Raw genomic sequence first — 20,645 nt, 5'->3', positions numbered from 1 at the left:
GACGTACTATCCCGTCCATGGTCTTACGGGCCCGGGTCCCATGGACGGAATAGTACGTCTCATGTCAGAAAGGGGTTAACGACTGAGACACTGGAGACACTGCGTTGCAGCAGGCACTGGGTTTACCTATGACATGGGCATTTACCCATTATAAGGATCTCTGGCACAACCTCTACCATGACACCCAGTCTTTATGGGAGTTACATATATTGAATAGTGACAACTCTACAAATTCCACAGCAGGCGGTAACTGAAGGTCAATTAGACCGAAACATTTATTGTTTATTACTACTCTTTGGACTGCATTAAAACTCTTTTCTGATCACATCTTGAGTGTCAAGTATTTTTTTACTTGGCTTTTTTTATATGTCTGTGTCAGCAGTGGGGTTCTCCCCGGTCACCTGCCATAGTGTTTCATTTAATTGAAATGTTGATGGATAGATCAAGCTGAAACTGATGCACCCAGAGCCTGCAGGATAGCTTGAATTTCTTTGCAACTTGATTGGGGCTGCTTATCCACCATTGCAACTTTTCATTAATTTTTCTCTGCTATGTCCAGGAAAGTTAGCTACAGTGTCATGGGTTGTAAATGTCTCGATTATGTTGCTTGACATGGACAAAGGAACATTAAGGTCTCTGGAGGTGAACTTGGAACCATGAGATTGTTAACATTGTTCAATTTTTGTTCTCAAGTCCTCAGATAGTTCTCTTCTCCTTTTTTGTTCTGCATGCTTAGTGTGGCACACACAGACACCAGACAAACAATGCAAAAACTGAGTCAACTTCTCCCCTTTTTTTCTGGTTTCAGGTGTGACTTTCATATTTCCCACCCATTACTTGCCACAGATGAGTTTGAAAGAGCATCACATGCTTGAAACAAAGTTGTTAACTCACAATTTTGCAAAGGTGCAAATATTTTTGTCTGGACTATTTTTGGGGTTTTGTGTGAAATTATGGCCAATTTTCCTTTTTCTTTTTTTTCTTGCTCCAGTACGCACAAAAGAAAGAAACATGTATATAACAAAACGTGTATTTGAAATAATTTTCTCAGAGAAATACTTCATTTTTTGGAACAATTTCAAGGGTGCCAACACTTTTGGCCATGACTGTATGTTCCAATATTATAAGGCGTAAACAGTCTGGATTTTTCAGATGGTCAGTAAGGAAATGTCTAGATAGGCTTTGGTTTAGTACTCCACTCCTAATGTTTTATCTATGTTTGCTCATTACTGAATGTTGCAGCCAACATATTGAAGCACTTTAACAAATAAGCAACAAAAGATGTGTTGAAATTTAGAAATTGGCAAATAGCCCACTTATCCTAGATTGAAAGCTCTTGCAATCATATATAAGCAATGCACAGCATAAATTCTTGAGGCCCCCACAACGATAAACCCCTCCCAAGTCTGGAAACTGGGATGAATGGCAGGATTTTGCCTCACAGTAGATAAAAATATTTTTGAGTTGTTTTGGACTCCAATGAATTTGTGAGCACATAACTCTCAATAGACACTTTATTTTCATAGAGAAAAAGGGTGATGTAGGTGAACACTCCGGGAAGGACAAGGATGGAACTCAGATCTTTCTCCCATGGTAAAAAAGGATAACTTAACCCCAGCCCTGTGCCAGGCTTTAAAGTTCTTGAGATCCAATAATTGGATGGTGAGCTTTTTGATGTCTAAGAAGGTGGCATTTCTGGATAAAACATTTCCCACATTCTGAACATGAAAAAGTTTTCTCCCCTGTGTGAATTCTCTGGTGCTTAACAAAAGTCGATTTTCGATTAAAGTATATCCCACATTCCGAACACAAATATAGTTCCTCCCCTGTGTGAATTGTCTGATGTGCATTAAGATTTGATTTATGTGTAAAACTTCTCCCACATTCTGAACAGGAAAAAGGCTTCTCCCCTGTGTGAGTTCTCTGGTGACTAACAAGATTAAATTTCAGAATAAAACACTTCCCACATTCGGAACATGAATATGGCTTTTCTCCAGTATGAATTCTCTCATGCCTAATAAGATCTGACTTCCGGCTAAAATGTCTCCCACAGTTGGAACAAGAAAATCCATTCTCCTCAGTGTGAATTTTTTGATGTTTAACAAAAGACGTTTCGAGGGGAAAAATATTTCCATATTCTGAATGTGAAGACGTCTTCTTTGCTTTAAGAGCAGTTTGTTCTTTAATGTCTCTTTTGTGACTTTTATTTTTATTAGTAGTCTGTAATGAATCAGATGATAGGATGTCTTTCACAGAATCAGATAATAGATCTTTTCTGTAAAGGGATGATGATATTTCTGGAGTTTCATTCACTTCAATTGTATCCTGTGTGATCTCAAGGTCATCTGATTTAATAATTGAAGATGTCAGCTCTCCCTCTGATCTCCTGGTACAATAATCTGACAAGAAAAAAAACAATTATTATTTTTTTATAAAATATCCTTGAAATTTATATTTTTGAACATTTCTACCTTAAACATCTATAGAAATGGCAAGTTATGGGGGCGTGGCTATGGAAGCGATGGAGAAGGACGCGCTCTGTGGAAGCTCCCGCCATCCTGACAGCATCCGGTTGGCGGACCCCTGTTTTAACGGCATACTTGCCTATCTTCTGACCCCTCTGGACCCGGGGTCGCTCCGGGACCCCCGCGGGAGAGCGGGGCTGGACTCTCAGGTGCCTGCGGCTTTGGGCGGCCGGCGGGGCCTGCACAGAACGGCGGCCATCTTGGAGGCGCGCGCTCTGCTGGTGAGAGACGCGGCGCTGGGATCCATCGCTGCAGCGCTGGGGGGAGCAGGAAGGACGGTGAGCAGATAATTTAATCATTGTGAGGTACAAGCGGTGTGTGCCCTGAAAAATTGGGCCCCGCATCCCCCTCTTTACCATATAACCTGCCCTGCTGGCACCATAACTATGGGGGCCTGGATCCCTCCCTGGCTGTGGTCCCTGTGAGGGTCGCTCCCTGGACTGTGGGGGCCCTTGCTTGCCGCCTAGGGCTGGACGTTGCCTCCTTGTGAGACGCTGAGGGTCTGTGCTGTACCTGGGACCCTGCAGCCACCATTTGCTCATTATACCCTGTCTGTCACTTTAATTCGGAGACTTCGGAGTGCACGGCTTCTTCTACCTGGCTGTGCCCTACTGCCTTTAAAATGAGTCGTTCCAAAGGGTCCGGAATAGCGGCTGAAAAGCTAAAGGAATATGCCAGAATAGACCATGCTGAGGGCTCTAGATCTACTAAAAATAATCCCTCACAAGCTCAGCGTAAGAGCCGCCCCTCTGAAGGTGGGAAAGAGTGTGAGCAGGGGGAACTAACCCTTAAGCAGGCGTCTGAACAACTCATGCAGGCCATCTCCTTGACCAGGACGTCTCTGTCTGGGAAGATAGAGGACGTATATAACAAGGTGGGTCGCCTCCGACAAGATATGCAAGCCATGAAGGGCCGCATTACGGAGGTGGAGACGCGGGTATCCCAGGTGGAGGACACCATCACGCCCATAGAGGCTAAACTAACGAAAGTGGTGGGCTCCATGAATGCGTGGAGGCAAAAAGCAGATGACCTGGAGAATAGGATGCGTCAAAACAACATCTGAATTATTGTCCTGCTGAAGTGATCGGAGGGACAACATCTGGAGAAATTCCTAGAAGATTGGCTTAAAACCACTTTGGGTGATGAATTCTCCTCAATTTTTGCGGTGGAGAGGGCTCACAGAGTCCCTACTAGGTCTCTTCCTCCGGGAGCCCCGCCTAGACCCTTTCTGGCGCGCATTCTCAACTGCAGGGATAGAGACGTGGTTCTATGACTGGCACGGCAAAAGAGCCCTATTAAGTTCAACAATGCCACAATCTCTATTATCCCGGATTTCTCTGCGGAACTCCAGAAACAACGGGCGCAGTTTACGGAGGTCAAAAGACGTCTGCGGGAGAGAAGTGTCGTGTACTCGATGATTTACCCGGCCCGGCTCCGAGTGGTCCACAGGGGTTCTACTTTGTTTTTTACAGATCCGGCGGAGGCGACGGAGTGGCTGCGATCCCATGGAGTGTCTGCTGAAAAGAAATCCTAATGCATCTATTGTCAGTTGGTATTTTTCTATTAATCGGCTGATTGGAGCTATACTTGAAGGCGTCCAGGATACCAACAATACCGGACACTGGGCTCAGTGATGGTATCCCCTTGTTTGTTCCGTAATGGGAGTACAGGACTCTGCTCCCACGTTGTTTGTTGTTTATTCACTTTGGTTTTTTTCCGTAGAGGTTTTTGGTATTTTTTAGGCTATAACCACAGTCGACAACAATTTCAGTGTCCAGGTGGTGTCTCTAAACTTTGCCCAGGTAATACTATGCACCATGTTCAGAGGAGCAAAGTATTGGGTTGGAGTTAATATGTATGACATGGAATGTGAGGGGAATAAAAACGCCTCAAAAAAAGATCAAGGTCTTTTCACAGGTTAGACACTATCGCCCTAACATTGTGGCCTTGGTGGAGACGCACCTGACTAGGGATACAGCGCGGTGCGTGCAGAAGCCCTGGGTACAATGGTCTGCCCATACATTTCATACCAGCTATTCGAGAGGGGTCTCGTTGTTGGTACATAAAGACGTCAGATGGGAAGCGAGGGAAATTCGGAGGGATCCTGAGGGTCGTTTTATTTTTGTCCACGCATTGATGAACACCAGGAAATATGTAGTCTTATGTATTTATGACCCCCCTCCAGCTCGTATATCCATTTTGCAGAAGGCAATGAGTTTTGCTCTTAACTACCCAGACGCAGATGTTATTTGTACACTTGTCACTCATCCACCAAACGCTCTCTATCTCTATCATAGACTATATATTCGGTTCTGGCGGTCTAGCAATGTGGGTGGCTGATATAGAGCATGGAAGTAGGGGGATCTTAGACCATAGTCCGGTCGTCCTTAAACTCAAATATGGGCAAGTAAACAGCGGGATTGCTTGGAAGTTAAATCCTTTCTGGTTAAAACTGATGGGATCTCCGGACAGAACGATTGATCAGTTGAATTGCTTCATTGCGTCCCACCCGGATCCCCAGGATATTAATTTATTCTGGGATGCCCTTAAGGCTTACCTGAGGGGCTGTTTGTCCTCCACGATCTCTTATATTAAGCGGGTAACCGCAGGGAAGGATGACGAGGTGGAGCAACAACTGAAAGACGCAGAGGCAGCATATATATCTAACCAAACCAGCGGGAACAGGAATGAGTGGCTGGCTTCCCAGAGGTTATATACTCAGCACGTGGACACTAAATCTAAGCGTAAATTATTGTTTACTCGTCAATCCTATTTCGAATTGGGGAACCAGGCAGGCAAATTTTTGGCCTACCTGGTGCGCCAACATAACACCTCTAATATGATATTGCAAATTCGCAGGGTGGACGGTACGCTGGTGTCTTCGACTGAGGATATTCTCGGCTGTTTTCAGGATTACTACAGGTCACTATATGAATCTAAATGTGACTTTGACACTTTGGGGTACCTAGACTATTTGTCAGATATATCATTCCCCACATTAGATTCGGAACAGCGGGCCCTTATGGACGCTGAGTTTACTGTAGAGGAGATAGATAACGCTATGACAGACATGGCTTCTGGGAAGGCCCCTGGACTTGATGGGTTACCTATTGAACTATATAGGAAGTACCGGGATATATTCACGCCACTCCTGGTAAAGGTATTTCGGGGAATATGGGAGGGGAATTCTATGCCTGAGTCCTTTTATGGGGCTAATATCATAGTGCTTCGGAAGGAGGGGAAGGACCCTTTAGAATGTGGATCCTATAGTCCCATCTCATTAGTGAATGTGGACTATAAAATTTTTACCAAGATTCTACAGTAGCTACGAGGTTGAATTCCATTATATTGAATCTCATACATCCAGATCAAACGGGCTTTATGCCTGGCAAAAGTACTTCCATTAACATCAGAAGAGTACAGTCAATAGTCCAATATAGCTCCCTGGTGCCAGACAACAGATGGGCATTGGCATCGTTAGATGCGGCCAAGGCTTTTGACTCTCTTGAATGGCCTTTCCTTTCCGCATGTTTGCAAAGGTATGGCTTTGGCAATCAATTTATAACATGGATCAAAATATTATACATGAAACCTAAGGCCCGTATTATAATAAATATTTCTATATCTGAGTCTTTCATGTTGCATAGGGGAACCCGTCAGGGTTGCCCTCTTTCCCCGGCTCTCTTCGCCCTTGCGATTGAGGCACTAGCAATACGTATAAGGTCCTTCCCTAGTATCCGAGGTATAGATATAGCAGGCAGGGTAGATACCATAGGCCTATATGCCGATGACATGGTGATATTCTTGAATAATGTGGAAGAAACTTTGCCGCAGGTGATATCCCTTATAGATAAATTTTATAAATTTTCAGGTTTACATATAAATTGGGAAAAGTCTGCCCTGTTACCCCTTTCCCATGCCCCGATGCCCCAGCTGGAGGCTCTCTCCTCGCTGCCTATTGTATCTATTTTTAAATATTTGGGCATCCACATCTCTAACAATAATACGTTTGATCTACAACTTAATGTCTACCCGCTGCTGTTAAAGCTACAGTAAATTTGCGTCTTGGAGTAGGCTCCCATTATCTGTGGCTGGACGCAGTAACCTGATTAAAATGATGTTACTCCCTAAATTTGGCTACTCGCTCCAGCTCAGTGCGGTAGCGGTGCCCAAGTCCTTTTTTGTTAATCTTAATTCTCTGGTCACGTCCTTTATTTGGGGGAAAACTAGGCCTTAACTTAAATTGTCCACTTTACAAAGACCAAGGAAGGGAGGTGGGGCGGCGCTGCCAGATTTTTTCCTATACTACCTAGCTGGGCAGGCTAAAGCTTTAAATAAATGGATGCCAGGTAATTGCCTCCCTAATTCTGAAAGCCACCTACTTCACGCTGCATAAGCGGATTGCTCATTAGGTTTCCTTGAGGTGGAAAAAAACAATGCTCCACGTCTGCTACCCCTGCTCTGGCTGGCACGATTAATATGGAGGCAAATTAAGAAGGTAATAGGGTTTAAAGATGTTGTAGCTGAAATGCCCCTGTGGAGTAATAACTATTTTCCGGAGCTGTTGAATCACCTGTCCGCCGTTTTTTGGGCTCAGTGTGGCATTTCTTCAGTGGGAGACTTGTATGACCAGGGGACCTTAAAGTCTTTTGAACAATTACAAACCGCACATGATATTCCGAGGTCTCAATTTTTTCGCTATCTGCAGCTGAGATCGGCTCTCCAATCACATATGAGGGATAGGGGTATGGACCGTACTATTTCATCTTTACCTCTAATAGGAATCCTTAATTCGCAGGGTCCCCAGGGTCTCATATCCTCCTTGTACACATATATGCTGTCAGTAGGGGCAGAATCGGCCATAAGCTCTATAAAGATGAAGTGGGAACGACTCATCCCTGATGCGCAAGGAGAGGAGTGGGAGGAGATTCTGGCATCTCCGATTGGAGTATCACCGTCCATTAATAACAGAATGATACAATTGTATATAATAAATCAATCGTATTTGACTCTGTTGCGACTTTTTAGGATGGGTCGGCTTCAATCATCAGAATGTATACGACGTCACTCGCCTGATGCTGATTTTATTCATATGGTATGGCAGTGTCCAACTATCCTACACTACTGGAAAGAGGTGACTACACTACTGACGTCCCTGGTGCAGGCCCCTGTCCCTCTAGAGCCATTGGTTTGCCTGTTTGGGGTGTGGGAGGAGGAGATTTGGGATCGCTATGCTGGGGTCTTCTTGCCGAGACGCTGTTTATGGCGCGGAAGGTGCACTGGTAATGGAGGAGATGTTGGAACATAAGAAGGTGGCTAGGATCTGTAGTACCATTCAGTCTGGCAGTATGGGTGTTTGCCCTCCAGGTGAAAAAATAAACTCCCTACTTCAGCCAATTGGAAGGAAACACATCCTACTAAAGCTTGAAGCATTCCACACATACGTCCTATTCTAGGGGGGTAGCTGTTATGGTACATAGATCCTTGAGATGGTCTGTCCAAATAATCAAGAAAGACCCAGAGGGTAGATTCATTTTTATACAGTGGGGCAAAAAAGTATTTAGTCAGTCAGCAACAGTGCAAGTTCCACCACTTAAAAAGATGAGAGGCGTCTGTAATTTACATCATAGGTAGACCTCAACTATGGGAGACAAACTGAGAAAAAAAAATCCAGAAAATCACATTGTCTGTTTTTTTTTCATTTTATTTGCATATTATGGTGGAAAATAAGTATTTGGTCAGAAACAAAATTTCATCTCAATACTTTGTGATATATCCTATGTTGGCAATGACAGAGGTCAAACGTTTTCTGTAAGTCTTCACAAGGTTGCCACACACTGTTGTTGGTATGTTGGCCCATTCCTCCATGCAGATCTCCTCTAGAGCAGTGATGTTTTTGGCTTTTCGCTTGGCAACACGGACTTTCAACTCCCTCCAAAGGTTTTCTATAGGGTTGAGATCTGGAGACTGGCTAGGCCACTCCAGGACCTTGAAATGCTTCTTACGAAGCCACTCCTTCGTTGCCCTGGCGGTGTGCTTTGGATCATTGTCATGTTGAAAGACCCAGCCACGTTTCATCTTCAATGCCCTTGCTGATGGAAGGCGGTTTGCACTCAAAATCTCACGATACATGGCCCCATTCATTCTTTCATGTACCCAGATCAGTCGTCCTGGCCCCTTTGCAGAGAAACAGCCCCAAAGCATGATGTTTCCACCACCATGCTTTACAGTAGGTATGGTGTTTGATGGATGCAACTCAGTATTCTTTTTCCTCCAAACACGACAAGTTGTGTTTCTACCAAACAGTTCCAGTTTGGTTTCATCAGACCATAGGACATTCTCCCAAAACTCCTCTGGATCATCCAAATGCTCTCTAGCAAACTTCAGACGGGCCCGGACATGTACAGGCTTAAGCAGTGGGACACGTCTGGCACTGCAGGATCTGAGTCCATGGTGGCGTAGTGTGTTACTTATGGTAGGCCTTGTTACATTGGTCCCAGCTCTCTGCAGTTCATTCACTAGGTCCCCCCGCGTGGTTCTGGGATTTTTGCTCACCGTTCTTGTGATCATTCTGACCCCACGGGGTGGGATTTTGCGTGGAGCACCAGATCGAGGGAGATTATCAGTGGTCTTGTATGTCTTCCATTTTCTAATTATTGCTCCCACAGTTGATTTCTTCACTCCAAGCTGGTTGGCTATTGCAGATTCAGTCTTCCCAGCCTGGTGCAGGGCTACAATTTTGTTTCTGGTGTCCTTTGACAGCTCTTTGGTCTTTACCATAGTGGAGTTTGGAGTCAGACTGTTTGAGGGTGTGCACAGGTGTCTTTTTATACTGATAACAAGTTTAAACAGGTGCCATTACTACAGGTAATGAGTGGAGGAAAGAGGAGACTCTTAAAGAAGAAGTTACAGGTCTGTGAGAGCCAGAAATCTTGATTGCTTGTTTCTGACCAAATACTTATTTTCCACCATAATATGCAAATAAAATGAAAAAAAAACAGACAATGTGATTTTCTGGATTTTTTTTTCTCAGTTTGTCTCCCATAGTTGAGGTCTACCTATGATGTAAATTACAGACGCCTCTCATCTTTTTAAGTGGTGGAACTTGCACTATTGCTGACTGACTAAATACTTTTTTGCCCCACTGTATATGCATTCATAGATATGGGGTGCCTTATGTACTAATTAATATCTACAACCCCATGGGTGATTTTAATATGGTTCTTAATACTTATTTGGATAAAATGAGAGCTACAGGCTCTGGACCTGATGGCCACAACACCACTGTGTTAGAAGCTTTCGTAACGGAAATGGGTTGGATTGATTTATGGAGACAACAGCACCCTTTTAGGCTAAGTGCACACGTACCGGAACTCTCGCGGAAATTACAGCGAGAATTCCGGAATTCCAGTCCGCGGGAAAATCGCATTTTAAATTCCCGCGATTTTCCGGCGGAAAAACTAGCATTTTGCAAGCGTATTTAGCTTGCAAAATGCTAGCGTTTTCCAAGCGATCTGTAGCATCGCTTGGAGAACTGATTGACAGGTTGGTCACACTCGTCAAACATAGTGTTTGATGTGTGTGACCAACTTTTTACTACTGAGGCCGCCTATGCAGCATCAGTAGTAAAAGATAAAATGTAAAAAAAAATAAAAAATGGTGTTATTCTCACCCTCCGACGTCCCGCGCATCCGTTCCCAGTAATCCTTTGCGAAAATGCCCGCGATGACGTCCGTTCTCGCGGGATCGCGATGTCTCGCGGTAATTCACGATGATGTCGCGCGAATGACCGCGAGACTTCGCGATCCCGCGAGAACGGACGCCATCGCGGGCATTTTCGCAAAGGACTACTGGGAACGGGAGCGTGAAGAGAAGCGGAAAGACTGCGCGGGACGTCGGAGGGTGAGAATAACACTATTTTTTATTTTTAAATTCTATTTTTTACAGGGATATGGTACCCATAGCCCGGAGGACAGTCTCCTCTCCTCCGGACCATGGGTACCATCCGCAATTGTTCTGCTTACTTTCCGCATGGTGTGCACAGCCACATGCGGGAAGTAAGCGGAACAATGCATTCCTATGGGTGCGGGATCGCCGCGATTCCGCAAATTAATGAGCATGCTGCGGTTTTTACCGCGAAGCGATTCCGCCGCGGTAAAAACCGCAGCATTAGCACAGCATTGCGGAATCCCATAGGAATGCATGGGATGCTTATTTTTCGCGTTTTCGCGGCAAAATCGCGCGGTTAAAACCGCCGCGGAAACGTGAAAAAAACGCCACGTGTGAACTCAGCCTTAAGAAAGAATTCTCCTGTTACACGCCGGCTATTCCCTGTTTATCCAGAATTGATCACGCATTTGGGAATAATACTGCAGCAGATTTACATGAAATTGAGTATCTTCCTAGGGCAGTATCAGATCACGCTCCATTGGTAATGTGTTTTCATTTGGGTGGCTCTGATAGACCTAAGAGATTTCGTATACACCCATTTTGGTTATCCCTTATAGGGGAACAAGATAGAATAGTAGATCAACTAGATGTTTTTATAACAGACCACGCTGATTTCCCTGATAAATTGGTAATGTGAGACACACTTAAGGCATATTTGAGGGGATGTTTTAAGTCTACGATTTTGTATATTGAAAGAGAATACCATATTAGGGAACAGAGACTTGCTGGTGAATGTAAGTCACTGGAAACGGAATATATTAATAACCCCTCCGATAATACTTTACACAAATGGCTCAAGAAGGGGAGGGAGTATATGATACACTTGCAGGAAAAAGCCCAGAGTAAACTCTTTTTCACTAAGCAACACTTCCTGGCGCCGCTGGAGTGGTAGCCTGTTACAGTAGCTCCTTCTTTGCTCTCCTTTTTTCTCTATTTTTTGTATTTTTCCTTTCTCTTTTTTATTGTTACTCCAAAGGACATTGCACTATGGAAAACCATAAGAGGACCTGGACCTTCGATGGACTTTTTACCTTGTTTTTACTTGGATCTATTGTGTTGGGAAATCCAGGAACTGAAAAAGACCCTATTGTCTACTCCAGAGAAGCTATACTGCTGCTTAGGGATACAGCAAGGCAGCATGCTGCTAATAGACCAGAGGACATTCTACCAGAAATAAGGAGGACTAAGAGAAGAGGTTGCAGAGCTGGAGCCCTCAGGAAAGCTAGAAGAAGGCGCTATAGACCTGCTCTTCCCTCCGTCATTATGGGCAATGTGAGGTCACTCGGGAATAAGATGGACGAACTGTCGGCGCTGACCAGACATCATCGGGAATTAAGGGAGTGCAGTATGTTGCTGTTTACAGAGACCTGGCTCACCGAAGGTACTCCGGACACTGTTGTCTCGTTGGATGGCTTTAAACTCATTCGCGTGGACAGGACAAGGGAGAGCGGTAAGAGGAAAGGCGGAGGGCTGGCGATATTTGTGAATGATAGATGGTGTGACTCTAGGCACATCGTGGTCAAAGAGCAAACATGCTGTAAGGACATTGAGCTATTAGCTGTGGGCATGAGACCTTTTTATTTACCGAGGGAACTATCGCATGTAATCATGATAGCTGCATATGTCCCCCCTTCTGCGAAAGCTGATGCCGCCACTGAAGTCCTACAATCCACAGTGAGCATGATCCAGTCCCTTCACCCCCAAGCACTCCTTCTGGTTTTGGGAGACTTCAATCATGTGTCTCCAGCATCCATACTACCCGGTTGCATACAGTATGTTACCTGCCTCACTAGAGACAACAAAATATTGGACTTGTTCTTTGCCAATGTGAGAGGGGCTTATACCTCGTCAGCCCTACCGCCCTTGGAAGATCTGATCACAACCTAGTGCACCTCCAACCCGTGTACAAGCCACTTGTACAGAGAGAACCTGCTGTCACTCGCACAGTGAGGATATGGACTGAGGAGAGTGATGATGCTCTGAGAGACTGCTTTGAAACAACCACTTGGGAAGTGCTGCAAGATTCTTATGGTGATGACATGGATGGTCTCACACACTGTATAACGGACTACATTAATTTCTGTGTAGACAACACGGTACCCACAAAAGTAGTGAGGTGCTTCTCTAACAATAAACCATAGATCAGCTCTGGAATAAAGGCTCTTCTCAAAGAGAAGAAGTTGGCCTTCAGATCAGGTGACAAGGGCAGGCTGAGAGAGGTGCAGAAAGATCTGAAGAATCTAATCAGGCAGGGAAAGTCTAATTATAAGAGAAATATTGAACTGAAATTGTCACAGAAAAGGATTCATGAAGTCTGGGAGGGTCTAAAGTCTATATCTGGGCATAGACAGACTGTCTCCAGGATGGTTGTAGATAAAGAGGGGCTTAATGAACTTAATCTATTCTTTAACAGATTTAATCACACACTGGCTGCTCCTGCCCCTGCATACCATTCACACCTCTCTGCTAGAATAACCTCACCCCCTGCTGCAACTTGTCAACTGAGGGAGGGTCTGTTCTTCACAAGTACCCAGGTTGCAAAAGAACTGGATAAGATCAAATTTTTGAAGGCTGCAGGTCCTGACGGCATCAGTGCAAGGCTAATCAAAACCTGCGGGCACCAGCTGAGTGAGATCATTACATATCTGTTCAATATGAGCCTGAGAATAGGTATAGTACCACAACTGTGGAAATTATCGTGTGTGGTACCAGTTCCGAAGAAACCTTATCCGAAAGACCTTAATAACTATAGACCTGTAGCATTGACATCACACCTGATGAAGGTACTAGAGAGATTGGTTCTCACACGTCTCAGTCCTCTAGTGAGCTCGGATATGGACCCTCTCCAGTTTGCCTACAGGCCGGGCATTGGTGTGGATGATGCCATTATCCACCTTCTAGATAGGACTCTCTCTCACCTGGAGAAACCTGGGAACACTGTGAGAATAATGTTCTTCAATTTCTCTAGTGCTTTTAATACCATACAGCCAGGTCTACTGAGAGACAAGCTGGGCCTTGTTGGCGTGGACCTCCAACTCTCCACCTGGATCCTTAACTACCTCACGAACCGACCTCAGTTTGTAAAGGTTCGGGACAGTGTGTCAGACACGGTGATCTGCAATACAGGGGCACCTCAAGGTACAGTTCTTGCCCCTTTTCTCTTCACACTGTACACTGCGGATTTTAAGTGCAACTCATCTAGCTGCTACTTGCAGAAGTATTCTGATGACTCTGCAATAGTAGGCCTCATCACAGGAGGAGATGAAAGAGTACAGAGATACTAACCAAGCTTTTGTGGAGTGGTGTCAGAGGAACCACCTTAGGATTAATTCCGGGAAGACCAAGGAATTGGTGGTGGACTTTCGCAAGGGAAAAAATCCACCAGTAGTGGTGAACATTCAGGGAAATGACATTGAGATAGTCGACACCTATAAGTACCTTGGTGTGATCCTCAATAATAAGCTTGACTGGGCCCATCACTTGGATGCAGTGTACAGGAAGGGCCACAGTAGGCTTTATCTGCTCAGAAGGCTGAGAGACTTCAGAGTTAGGGGGGCACTCCTTGCATCCTTCTTCAACTCTGTTGTGGCATCAGTCATCTTCCTTGGTGTGGCGTGCTGGGGTAGGGGCATATCAACCAGGGACAGGAATAGGCTGGACAAACTGATTAGAAGGGCCAGCTCTGTCCTGGGATGCCCCCTTGATCCAGTTCAGGAAGTAGGCGACAGGAGGATACTGGCCAAGGTGAGCTACATGGTGCAGAATGATTCCCATCCCATGCATGAGACCGTGACAAAGATGTGCAGTACTGTCAGTGACCGGCTACTTCATCCTAAATGTGAGAGGGAGCGCTATCGAAAGTCCTTCCTTCCTGCTGCAGTTAGGCTGTATAACCAGCACTGTCCAAAACGGAGAACGACCCAAACAGTGAACTGATAGATCCAAAGTTGTGATAGTCCGGTTATATCTTTTTTTTTCGTATATGTACCTACCTACTGTCAATGTAATGCCTTTATGCATCTGTACCTGTACTTGTTCCTGCCTTGCTGCTGTAATGCTCTGAATTTCCCCATGGTGGGACGATTAAAGGATTATCTTATTTCTTATCTTATTTCAAACCTATTTCGAATTAGCTAACCAATCAAGTAAATTTTTAGCATCCATAGTCCAACAAAATCAAATATCCCCATCTATATTGTCAATTAATACAAGGGAGGGAACCCCGGTGCTCAGATCTGACCTAATTGCAAACAGATTTGAAGAACATTTTAGTGAGTTGTATACCCCCTAAATGAACCATACTGCAGAAGAAATTGATGAGTATTTAGGCCAGGTAGAATTTCCTAAGCTTTCTCATGAAGAGCAGGCATTCCTGGACAAGGAGGTCACTCTGGAGGAAATTCAGGAGGCAGTCACGTCTCTCTCTAATGGGAAAACTCCGGGATCTGACGGTATGCCTATAGAACTATATAAAAGATACCTAGATCAAATATACTATACAGGCATAGAGGATGCCTCCAGAAGTCTCACTGGATTTGGGAAAGATGGTGTGACTCACCCTTGACACATCTGGCCCCTAATGCTATAACCTCTTCAATTTCGTGGTATAACCTCTGAAGTATATCTTCTTCTATGCATGAAAGTGATGCTACGAGTGATCTTAGGAATAAGTGTCTATTATAACCTGAATAAAGAAAGACTCAAACTCTGACAAAGAACCTGTTGGTTTGATGGTGCAATGCTTGGTAGAATATATTGTTAATGTTATACTTTATTTGTTTTGCTTGTTTACTCTATTAGTGAAAGTATGCTTTCATATCTATTGTGGATGGTGATTATATGGCTGATCTGAATTCTATACTGCACTGTTAAATGCTTGTTGTATTCATTTGTGGAATCTTTCAATAAAAAGAGTTTAAAATAAAAAAAAAAAAAGCTTGAAGCAGATTGCTGGAAGCGGCCAGGTAACCTTATTCTCCTCTGGTTCAGTCCTCTATGCTCAGCTCCTGACTTGTTTGTTTCCTGCTGTGACCCCGGCCTCTTTACTGACTACTCTTGTGTCTTATGTTTTTGTATTTTCTCTACTCATATATGATGGACCATTGAAGCTGTCATAAGTCCTGACTAGAAGAGTAGAGAAGGTATTCGTGTTCCCCATTATAGTAATCTGAATTTTTTAGCATCGAAAACATAATGGAGTTTGTGATTTTGCGACAGGCTATGAAACCAGGGCTTGAGCCATGCCAATACATCTCCAATAGGGGTGAATAAATGTGTATTACAGCCATCAACTACTCACAGCTTAGCACTCCATCATGGTACAGGTGTAATGTTTTTGTGTAGTTTATTGCATTCCACTTAGAATTTAGTTTTAAAAGAAATTGAAAAGTCAGAATAAAGGGAAACTCTGTTGTTAATGTACAGAAATTCATACTTGGCCTCACTGAACCATTAATGTTCTCTATCATAAAAGCAAAATTTGGCCAGAAAGACTGGACCTGGTCTTGTAGGGACCATATGAGCACATTGAGCAGCACAGAAGAGATAGAAGGTACATTGATCCTACATGATGCCAGCAGTATTCCTTCAAGGTAACAGCATCATTACCCTCCTCTTTCTCTTAGAGGCCCATCATAATATTTTTTTTAAACTGATTTTCTAACTTGTCAGCACATTCTACGTACGCTGTCATTTGGCTTTGTAGTATACAGATCTGGGCAGATAGGGGACAGCCTCTTCTAATCCCAGGAGGTATGTGGATCCTCCGGGATGAAAGTTATATAGAAGAAGAAGGGCGGTAAATGCCCAAAGAAATGGGGAACAGTTTTGCGTGGAAGACAATGTTGTGGTCTAGCAGCAAAATGGTGATCACATGATTGTGATATGGCCAGACTACAACACTGTTAAAGCAGCTACAGCTTGTGACTGAGAAGAATTTGTGACTTTTCTGCAGTTAGTTACTCTGGTTACTACTCACCTGGGTGATCATATGTAGGAATCTCCTCCTTACACCGCTCATCACTCCTCACACATGTCTCTGTAGTATTAATATGGGTCAGATCTTCACCCTAAAACAAATATTGTAAAAGTCTCAGACCGACGGAGAAGTCACATCTATGATCAGCTCTAATCCTGCCATCTCCACCGTTCTCATTACACAAGTATAAAACATATAATACTGGTGGATAAAACAAGACTAAACACAAGACCTTTACAGCCGTCTACACATCATAGGGGAGATCTCATGACACCTTCTCTCCATCTACCTGATGATCCTGAGGAACATCGGGATCTTCTTGTTTACAGTCCTGTGGAAGAAGAGGATGGGGACATCTCTCTGGTGTTGTCCTCTTACTGGATAGATCTGGAGGAAACACATACAGGGACTGAATTCATTCTTTTCATGTAGATAATTATAGGCCATGTGTATTTAGTCCTGTCTATTACCTGGTGATGTGATGGGCTGGGGAACCTCCATCATGACGTCCTTGTACAGATCTTTATGTCCTTCTAAATACTCCCACTCCTCCATGGAGAAATAGACAGCAACATCCTGACACCTCATAGGAACCTGACATACAATGATACCGTTATTTTCCGATCCCTTCATAGCATTACTGTATAAAGTCCCAGCATTCCCAGCAGTGTCACCTCTCCAGTCAGCAGCTCAATCATCTTGTAGGTGAGTTCTAGGATCTTCTGGTCATTAATGTCCTCATGTATCAGGGGGTGAGGTGGAGGCCCCATGATTGGGATCAGGGGTCTTTCCCATCTCTCAGACTCAGGGGCCTGACAGCGCTCACTAGAGGTCTTCTTCACTACTGTGTAATCCTAATTATGGAGAAACACATTAATAAATCTCACTACAGACATTTCCAGAGTCCTCACCTCTCCAGTTCTGTCCATCTGTTATTCCCATAGATAAGAATGATGTAATGTGACGTCATCAGAATCTCTCACCTCTCCAGTAAGCCGGAAGAGGATCTCTAGGGTGAGGTGTAATATCCTCTCCTCTATCTTGTCCCTGTCCAGATCCATCATTGGTGAGTCAATCAGGTAAGTTCTCTTAAATAGATCTGCACTGAGAAAATCCGATATTGTAGAGACCTGAATGGAGAGAAGTTGAGCCGATATAACATCATAAAGAATCTTGTGTAGCAGAAAGTACCAAATGTACCAAAGGCTCACATCAAAAACCATGACTGCTATGGACGTCCGATCCAACCAGCCGAACTTAAATTAGCTAATTTTTATCTTTTTTTTCTATCAGTTTTTATCTCTTAATCTTGAGCAGAATTATGCCTATGTGCCCCAAAAAATAAAGTGGCTGTTGGACACTTCAAACAGTATACAACAAATTTGTCTAATGTGGCACATTGTCACTAGACCAGAAGAGATTCCAACAAAGTATAAACTTAAAAACATAGATTTTATTAATGAACAACTTTAAAATAATAATAATGGACGCTAAGAATAGACAGGGCTAAGATCAAAAACAGAAGGGGAGACATACTAGGGGGGTACAGCACCTAATAGTAGCATAGCTAAGCCACTGTATAAACCAGGATGGATTCTATAAATTACTAGGTACTATAAATCAAATCCATAAGAAATTCCATAAATAATATACAGTAGATCATAATAAATATAATAAGAAAATTAATAATAGATAAAAAAGGATCAAAAAAAGTAAAGCAGTGCTAAGAATAGTAACAATATATAATTTCCTACCTAGTGGCTAATCAGAATTGGTAGACAGTGGTATCTAGATATATCTAAGATGTCTCATATCATAATATCCCCGTGACACGCCCCCGGAAGAAGCGAGCAGCGAACCGGCGCCCGTCGGGCGGGAAGGGTGAGCGCAGCTCTGCGATACCACTCTGGCCAGCACCACTAGCTGCACGATATCTACCAACTTTACCCAGGTATTAAATGTATTTTAACCGCTTACTGACCGCTGATGGGATAGTACCTCAGCTTTGAGGTGGGCTCAGGCGGTGAGTCCACCTCAAAGCCGCGACGTGTCAGCTGTTATGAACAGCTGACATGTGCACGCAATAGGTGCTGGCAGAATCGCGATCCGCCCGCGCCTATTAGCTAGTTAAATCCTGCTGTCAAACTCTGACAGCGGGCATTTAAGTAGCGCTTCCGGCGCCCGCCCGGAAATGAGCACATCGCCAACCCCAGTCACGTTATGAGGGATCAGCGATGCATTGCCAGGACAACCAGAGATCTCATAGAGACCTCTATGATTGTTTCCGGCAGATTGCTATATGCGCCACCCTGTGGTCGGCGCTCAAAGCAATGCTGCATTTCTGAGCATCGCCTATATGTAGCAGAGCCGATCAAGTATGGCATGCTTCTAGCTTCCTATGAAGGCTATTGAAGCATGCCAAAAGTAAAAAAAAAAAAAAAAAAGTGTTTAAAAATAAAAAATAAAAAGCAAAAGTTTAAATCACCCCCCCTTTCGCCCCAATCAAATTAAAACAATAAAAAAATCAAACCTAATAATATTTGGTATCGCCGCATTTAGAATCCCCTGATCAATAAAAAAAAGGATAACCCAATCACAAAACGGCGTAGCGATAAAAAAAATCAAAACGCCAGAATTACGTTTTTTTGGTCGCTGCAATATTGCATTAAAATGCAATAACGGGAGATCAAAAGAACATATCTGAACAAAGGGGGTATCATTAAAATCTTCAGCTCGGAGTGCAAAAAATAAGCCCTCAGGCGACCCAAGGTCACAAAAAATAGAGACGCTACAGGTCTCGGAAAATTGCGCTTTTTTTTTAAGCGAACTTTGGAATTTTTTTTCACGACTTAGATAAAATAGAACCTAGACATGTTTGGTGTCTATGAACTCGTAATGACCTGGAGAATCATAATGGCAGGTCAGTTTTAGCATTTAGTGAACCTAGCAAAAAAGCCAACCAAAAAGACAAGTGTGGAATTGCACTTTTTTTTTTTTGCAATTTCACAGCACTTGTAATTTTTTTCCCGTTTTCGAGTACACGACATGGTAAAACCAATGGTGTTGTTCAAAAGTACAACTCGTCCCGCAAAAAATAAGCCCTCGCACGGCCATATTGACGGAAAAATAAAAAAGTTATTGCTCTGGTCCCGCAAAAAATATACTCTCACACGGCCATATTGATGGAAAAATGAAAAAGTTATTGTTCTGTGAAGAAGGGGAGCGAAAAACGAAAATGCCGAAACCGAAAAAAGCACCGGTCATTAAGGGGTTAAGGGAGCATTGTTTAGCCCCATTGACTGGAATATTATGATATGAGACATCTTAGATATATCTAGATACCACTGTCTACCAATTCTGATTAGCCACTAGGCAGGAAATTATATACAAACTGGATGTCCCCACATAGTACAGTGGGGAAAAAAGTATTTAGTCAGCCACTAATTGTGCAAGTTCTCCCACTTAAAAAAGATGAGCGAGGCCTGTAATTGACATCATAGGTAGACCACAACTATGAGAGTCAGAATGAGAAAACAAATCCAGAAAATCACCTTGTCTGATTTGGCAAGATTTATTTTGCAAATTATGGTGGAAAATAAGTATTTGGTCAGTAACAAACGCTCATTTCACTATTTTGTTATATATCCTTTCTTTTTAATTGGTTTATTAAACAGAATAAAACGTACACACTTGTACAAGCCCTAGCAAAAATTATGGACTCACCAGCCTTGGAGGATGTTCATTCAGTTGCTTAATTTTGTAGAAAAAAAGCAGATCACAGACATGGCACAAAACTAGAGTCAATTCAAATGGCAACTTTCTGGCTTTAAGAAACACTAAAAGAAATCAAGAACAAAAAATGTGGTAGTCAGAAATGGTAACTTTTTTAGATCAAGCATAGGGGAAAAATTATGGAATCACTCAATTCTGAGGGAAAAAATTATGGAATCATGAAAAACAACAACAACAAAAAACACTCCAACACATCACTAGTAGAGTTGAGCGAAACGGGTCGAAAAAATTCAAAAGTCGCCGACTTTTGGCAAAGTCGGGTTTCATGAAACGAAACCCGACCCTAGGATGAGGTCGGCCACGAGGTCGGCGACTTACGCGCCAAAGTCGCGTTTCAAAAGTTTGTTTTGCGCTCTTTTTCAGCCAATCAGGATCCACGGACACTGTGGGCAACGTGATAA

General features: G+C 43.5%; 1 protein-coding gene across 1 annotated transcript in view; it reads right to left on the bottom strand.

Moving 5' to 3' along the window:
• LOC141052995 (uncharacterized) overlaps nucleotides 1-20,284 on the bottom strand; it is a 65,493-nt gene extending 45,209 nt beyond the window's left edge. Inside the window, exons 1-7 of the mRNA XM_073550318.1 lie at nucleotides 20,176-20,284; nucleotides 17,436-17,582; nucleotides 17,127-17,306; nucleotides 16,923-17,046; nucleotides 16,742-16,839; nucleotides 16,453-16,543; nucleotides 1,634-2,399 (exon numbers count right to left, since the gene is read on the bottom strand). Coding sequence (XP_073406419.1) covers nucleotides 1,634-2,399; nucleotides 16,453-16,543; nucleotides 16,742-16,839; nucleotides 16,923-17,046; nucleotides 17,127-17,306; nucleotides 17,436-17,516 — 1,340 coding nt within the window. The 5' untranslated portion in view covers nucleotides 17,517-17,582; nucleotides 20,176-20,284. The remainder of the gene's footprint in view (nucleotides 1-1,633; nucleotides 2,400-16,452; nucleotides 16,544-16,741; nucleotides 16,840-16,922; nucleotides 17,047-17,126; nucleotides 17,307-17,435; nucleotides 17,583-20,175) is intronic.
• Between the last annotated feature and the right edge of the window lie 361 nt (nucleotides 20,285-20,645).

This window comes from Dendrobates tinctorius, unplaced genomic scaffold, assembly GCF_039654945.1.
Source record: "Dendrobates tinctorius isolate UK_male_01 unplaced genomic scaffold, ASM3965494v1 ptg000164l, whole genome shotgun sequence".
Lineage (NCBI taxonomy): Eukaryota > Metazoa > Chordata > Amphibia > Anura > Dendrobatidae > Dendrobates > Dendrobates tinctorius.
Note: the sequence above shows the minus strand (reverse complement) of the source record. Positions and strands in the feature narration are given on the sequence as shown.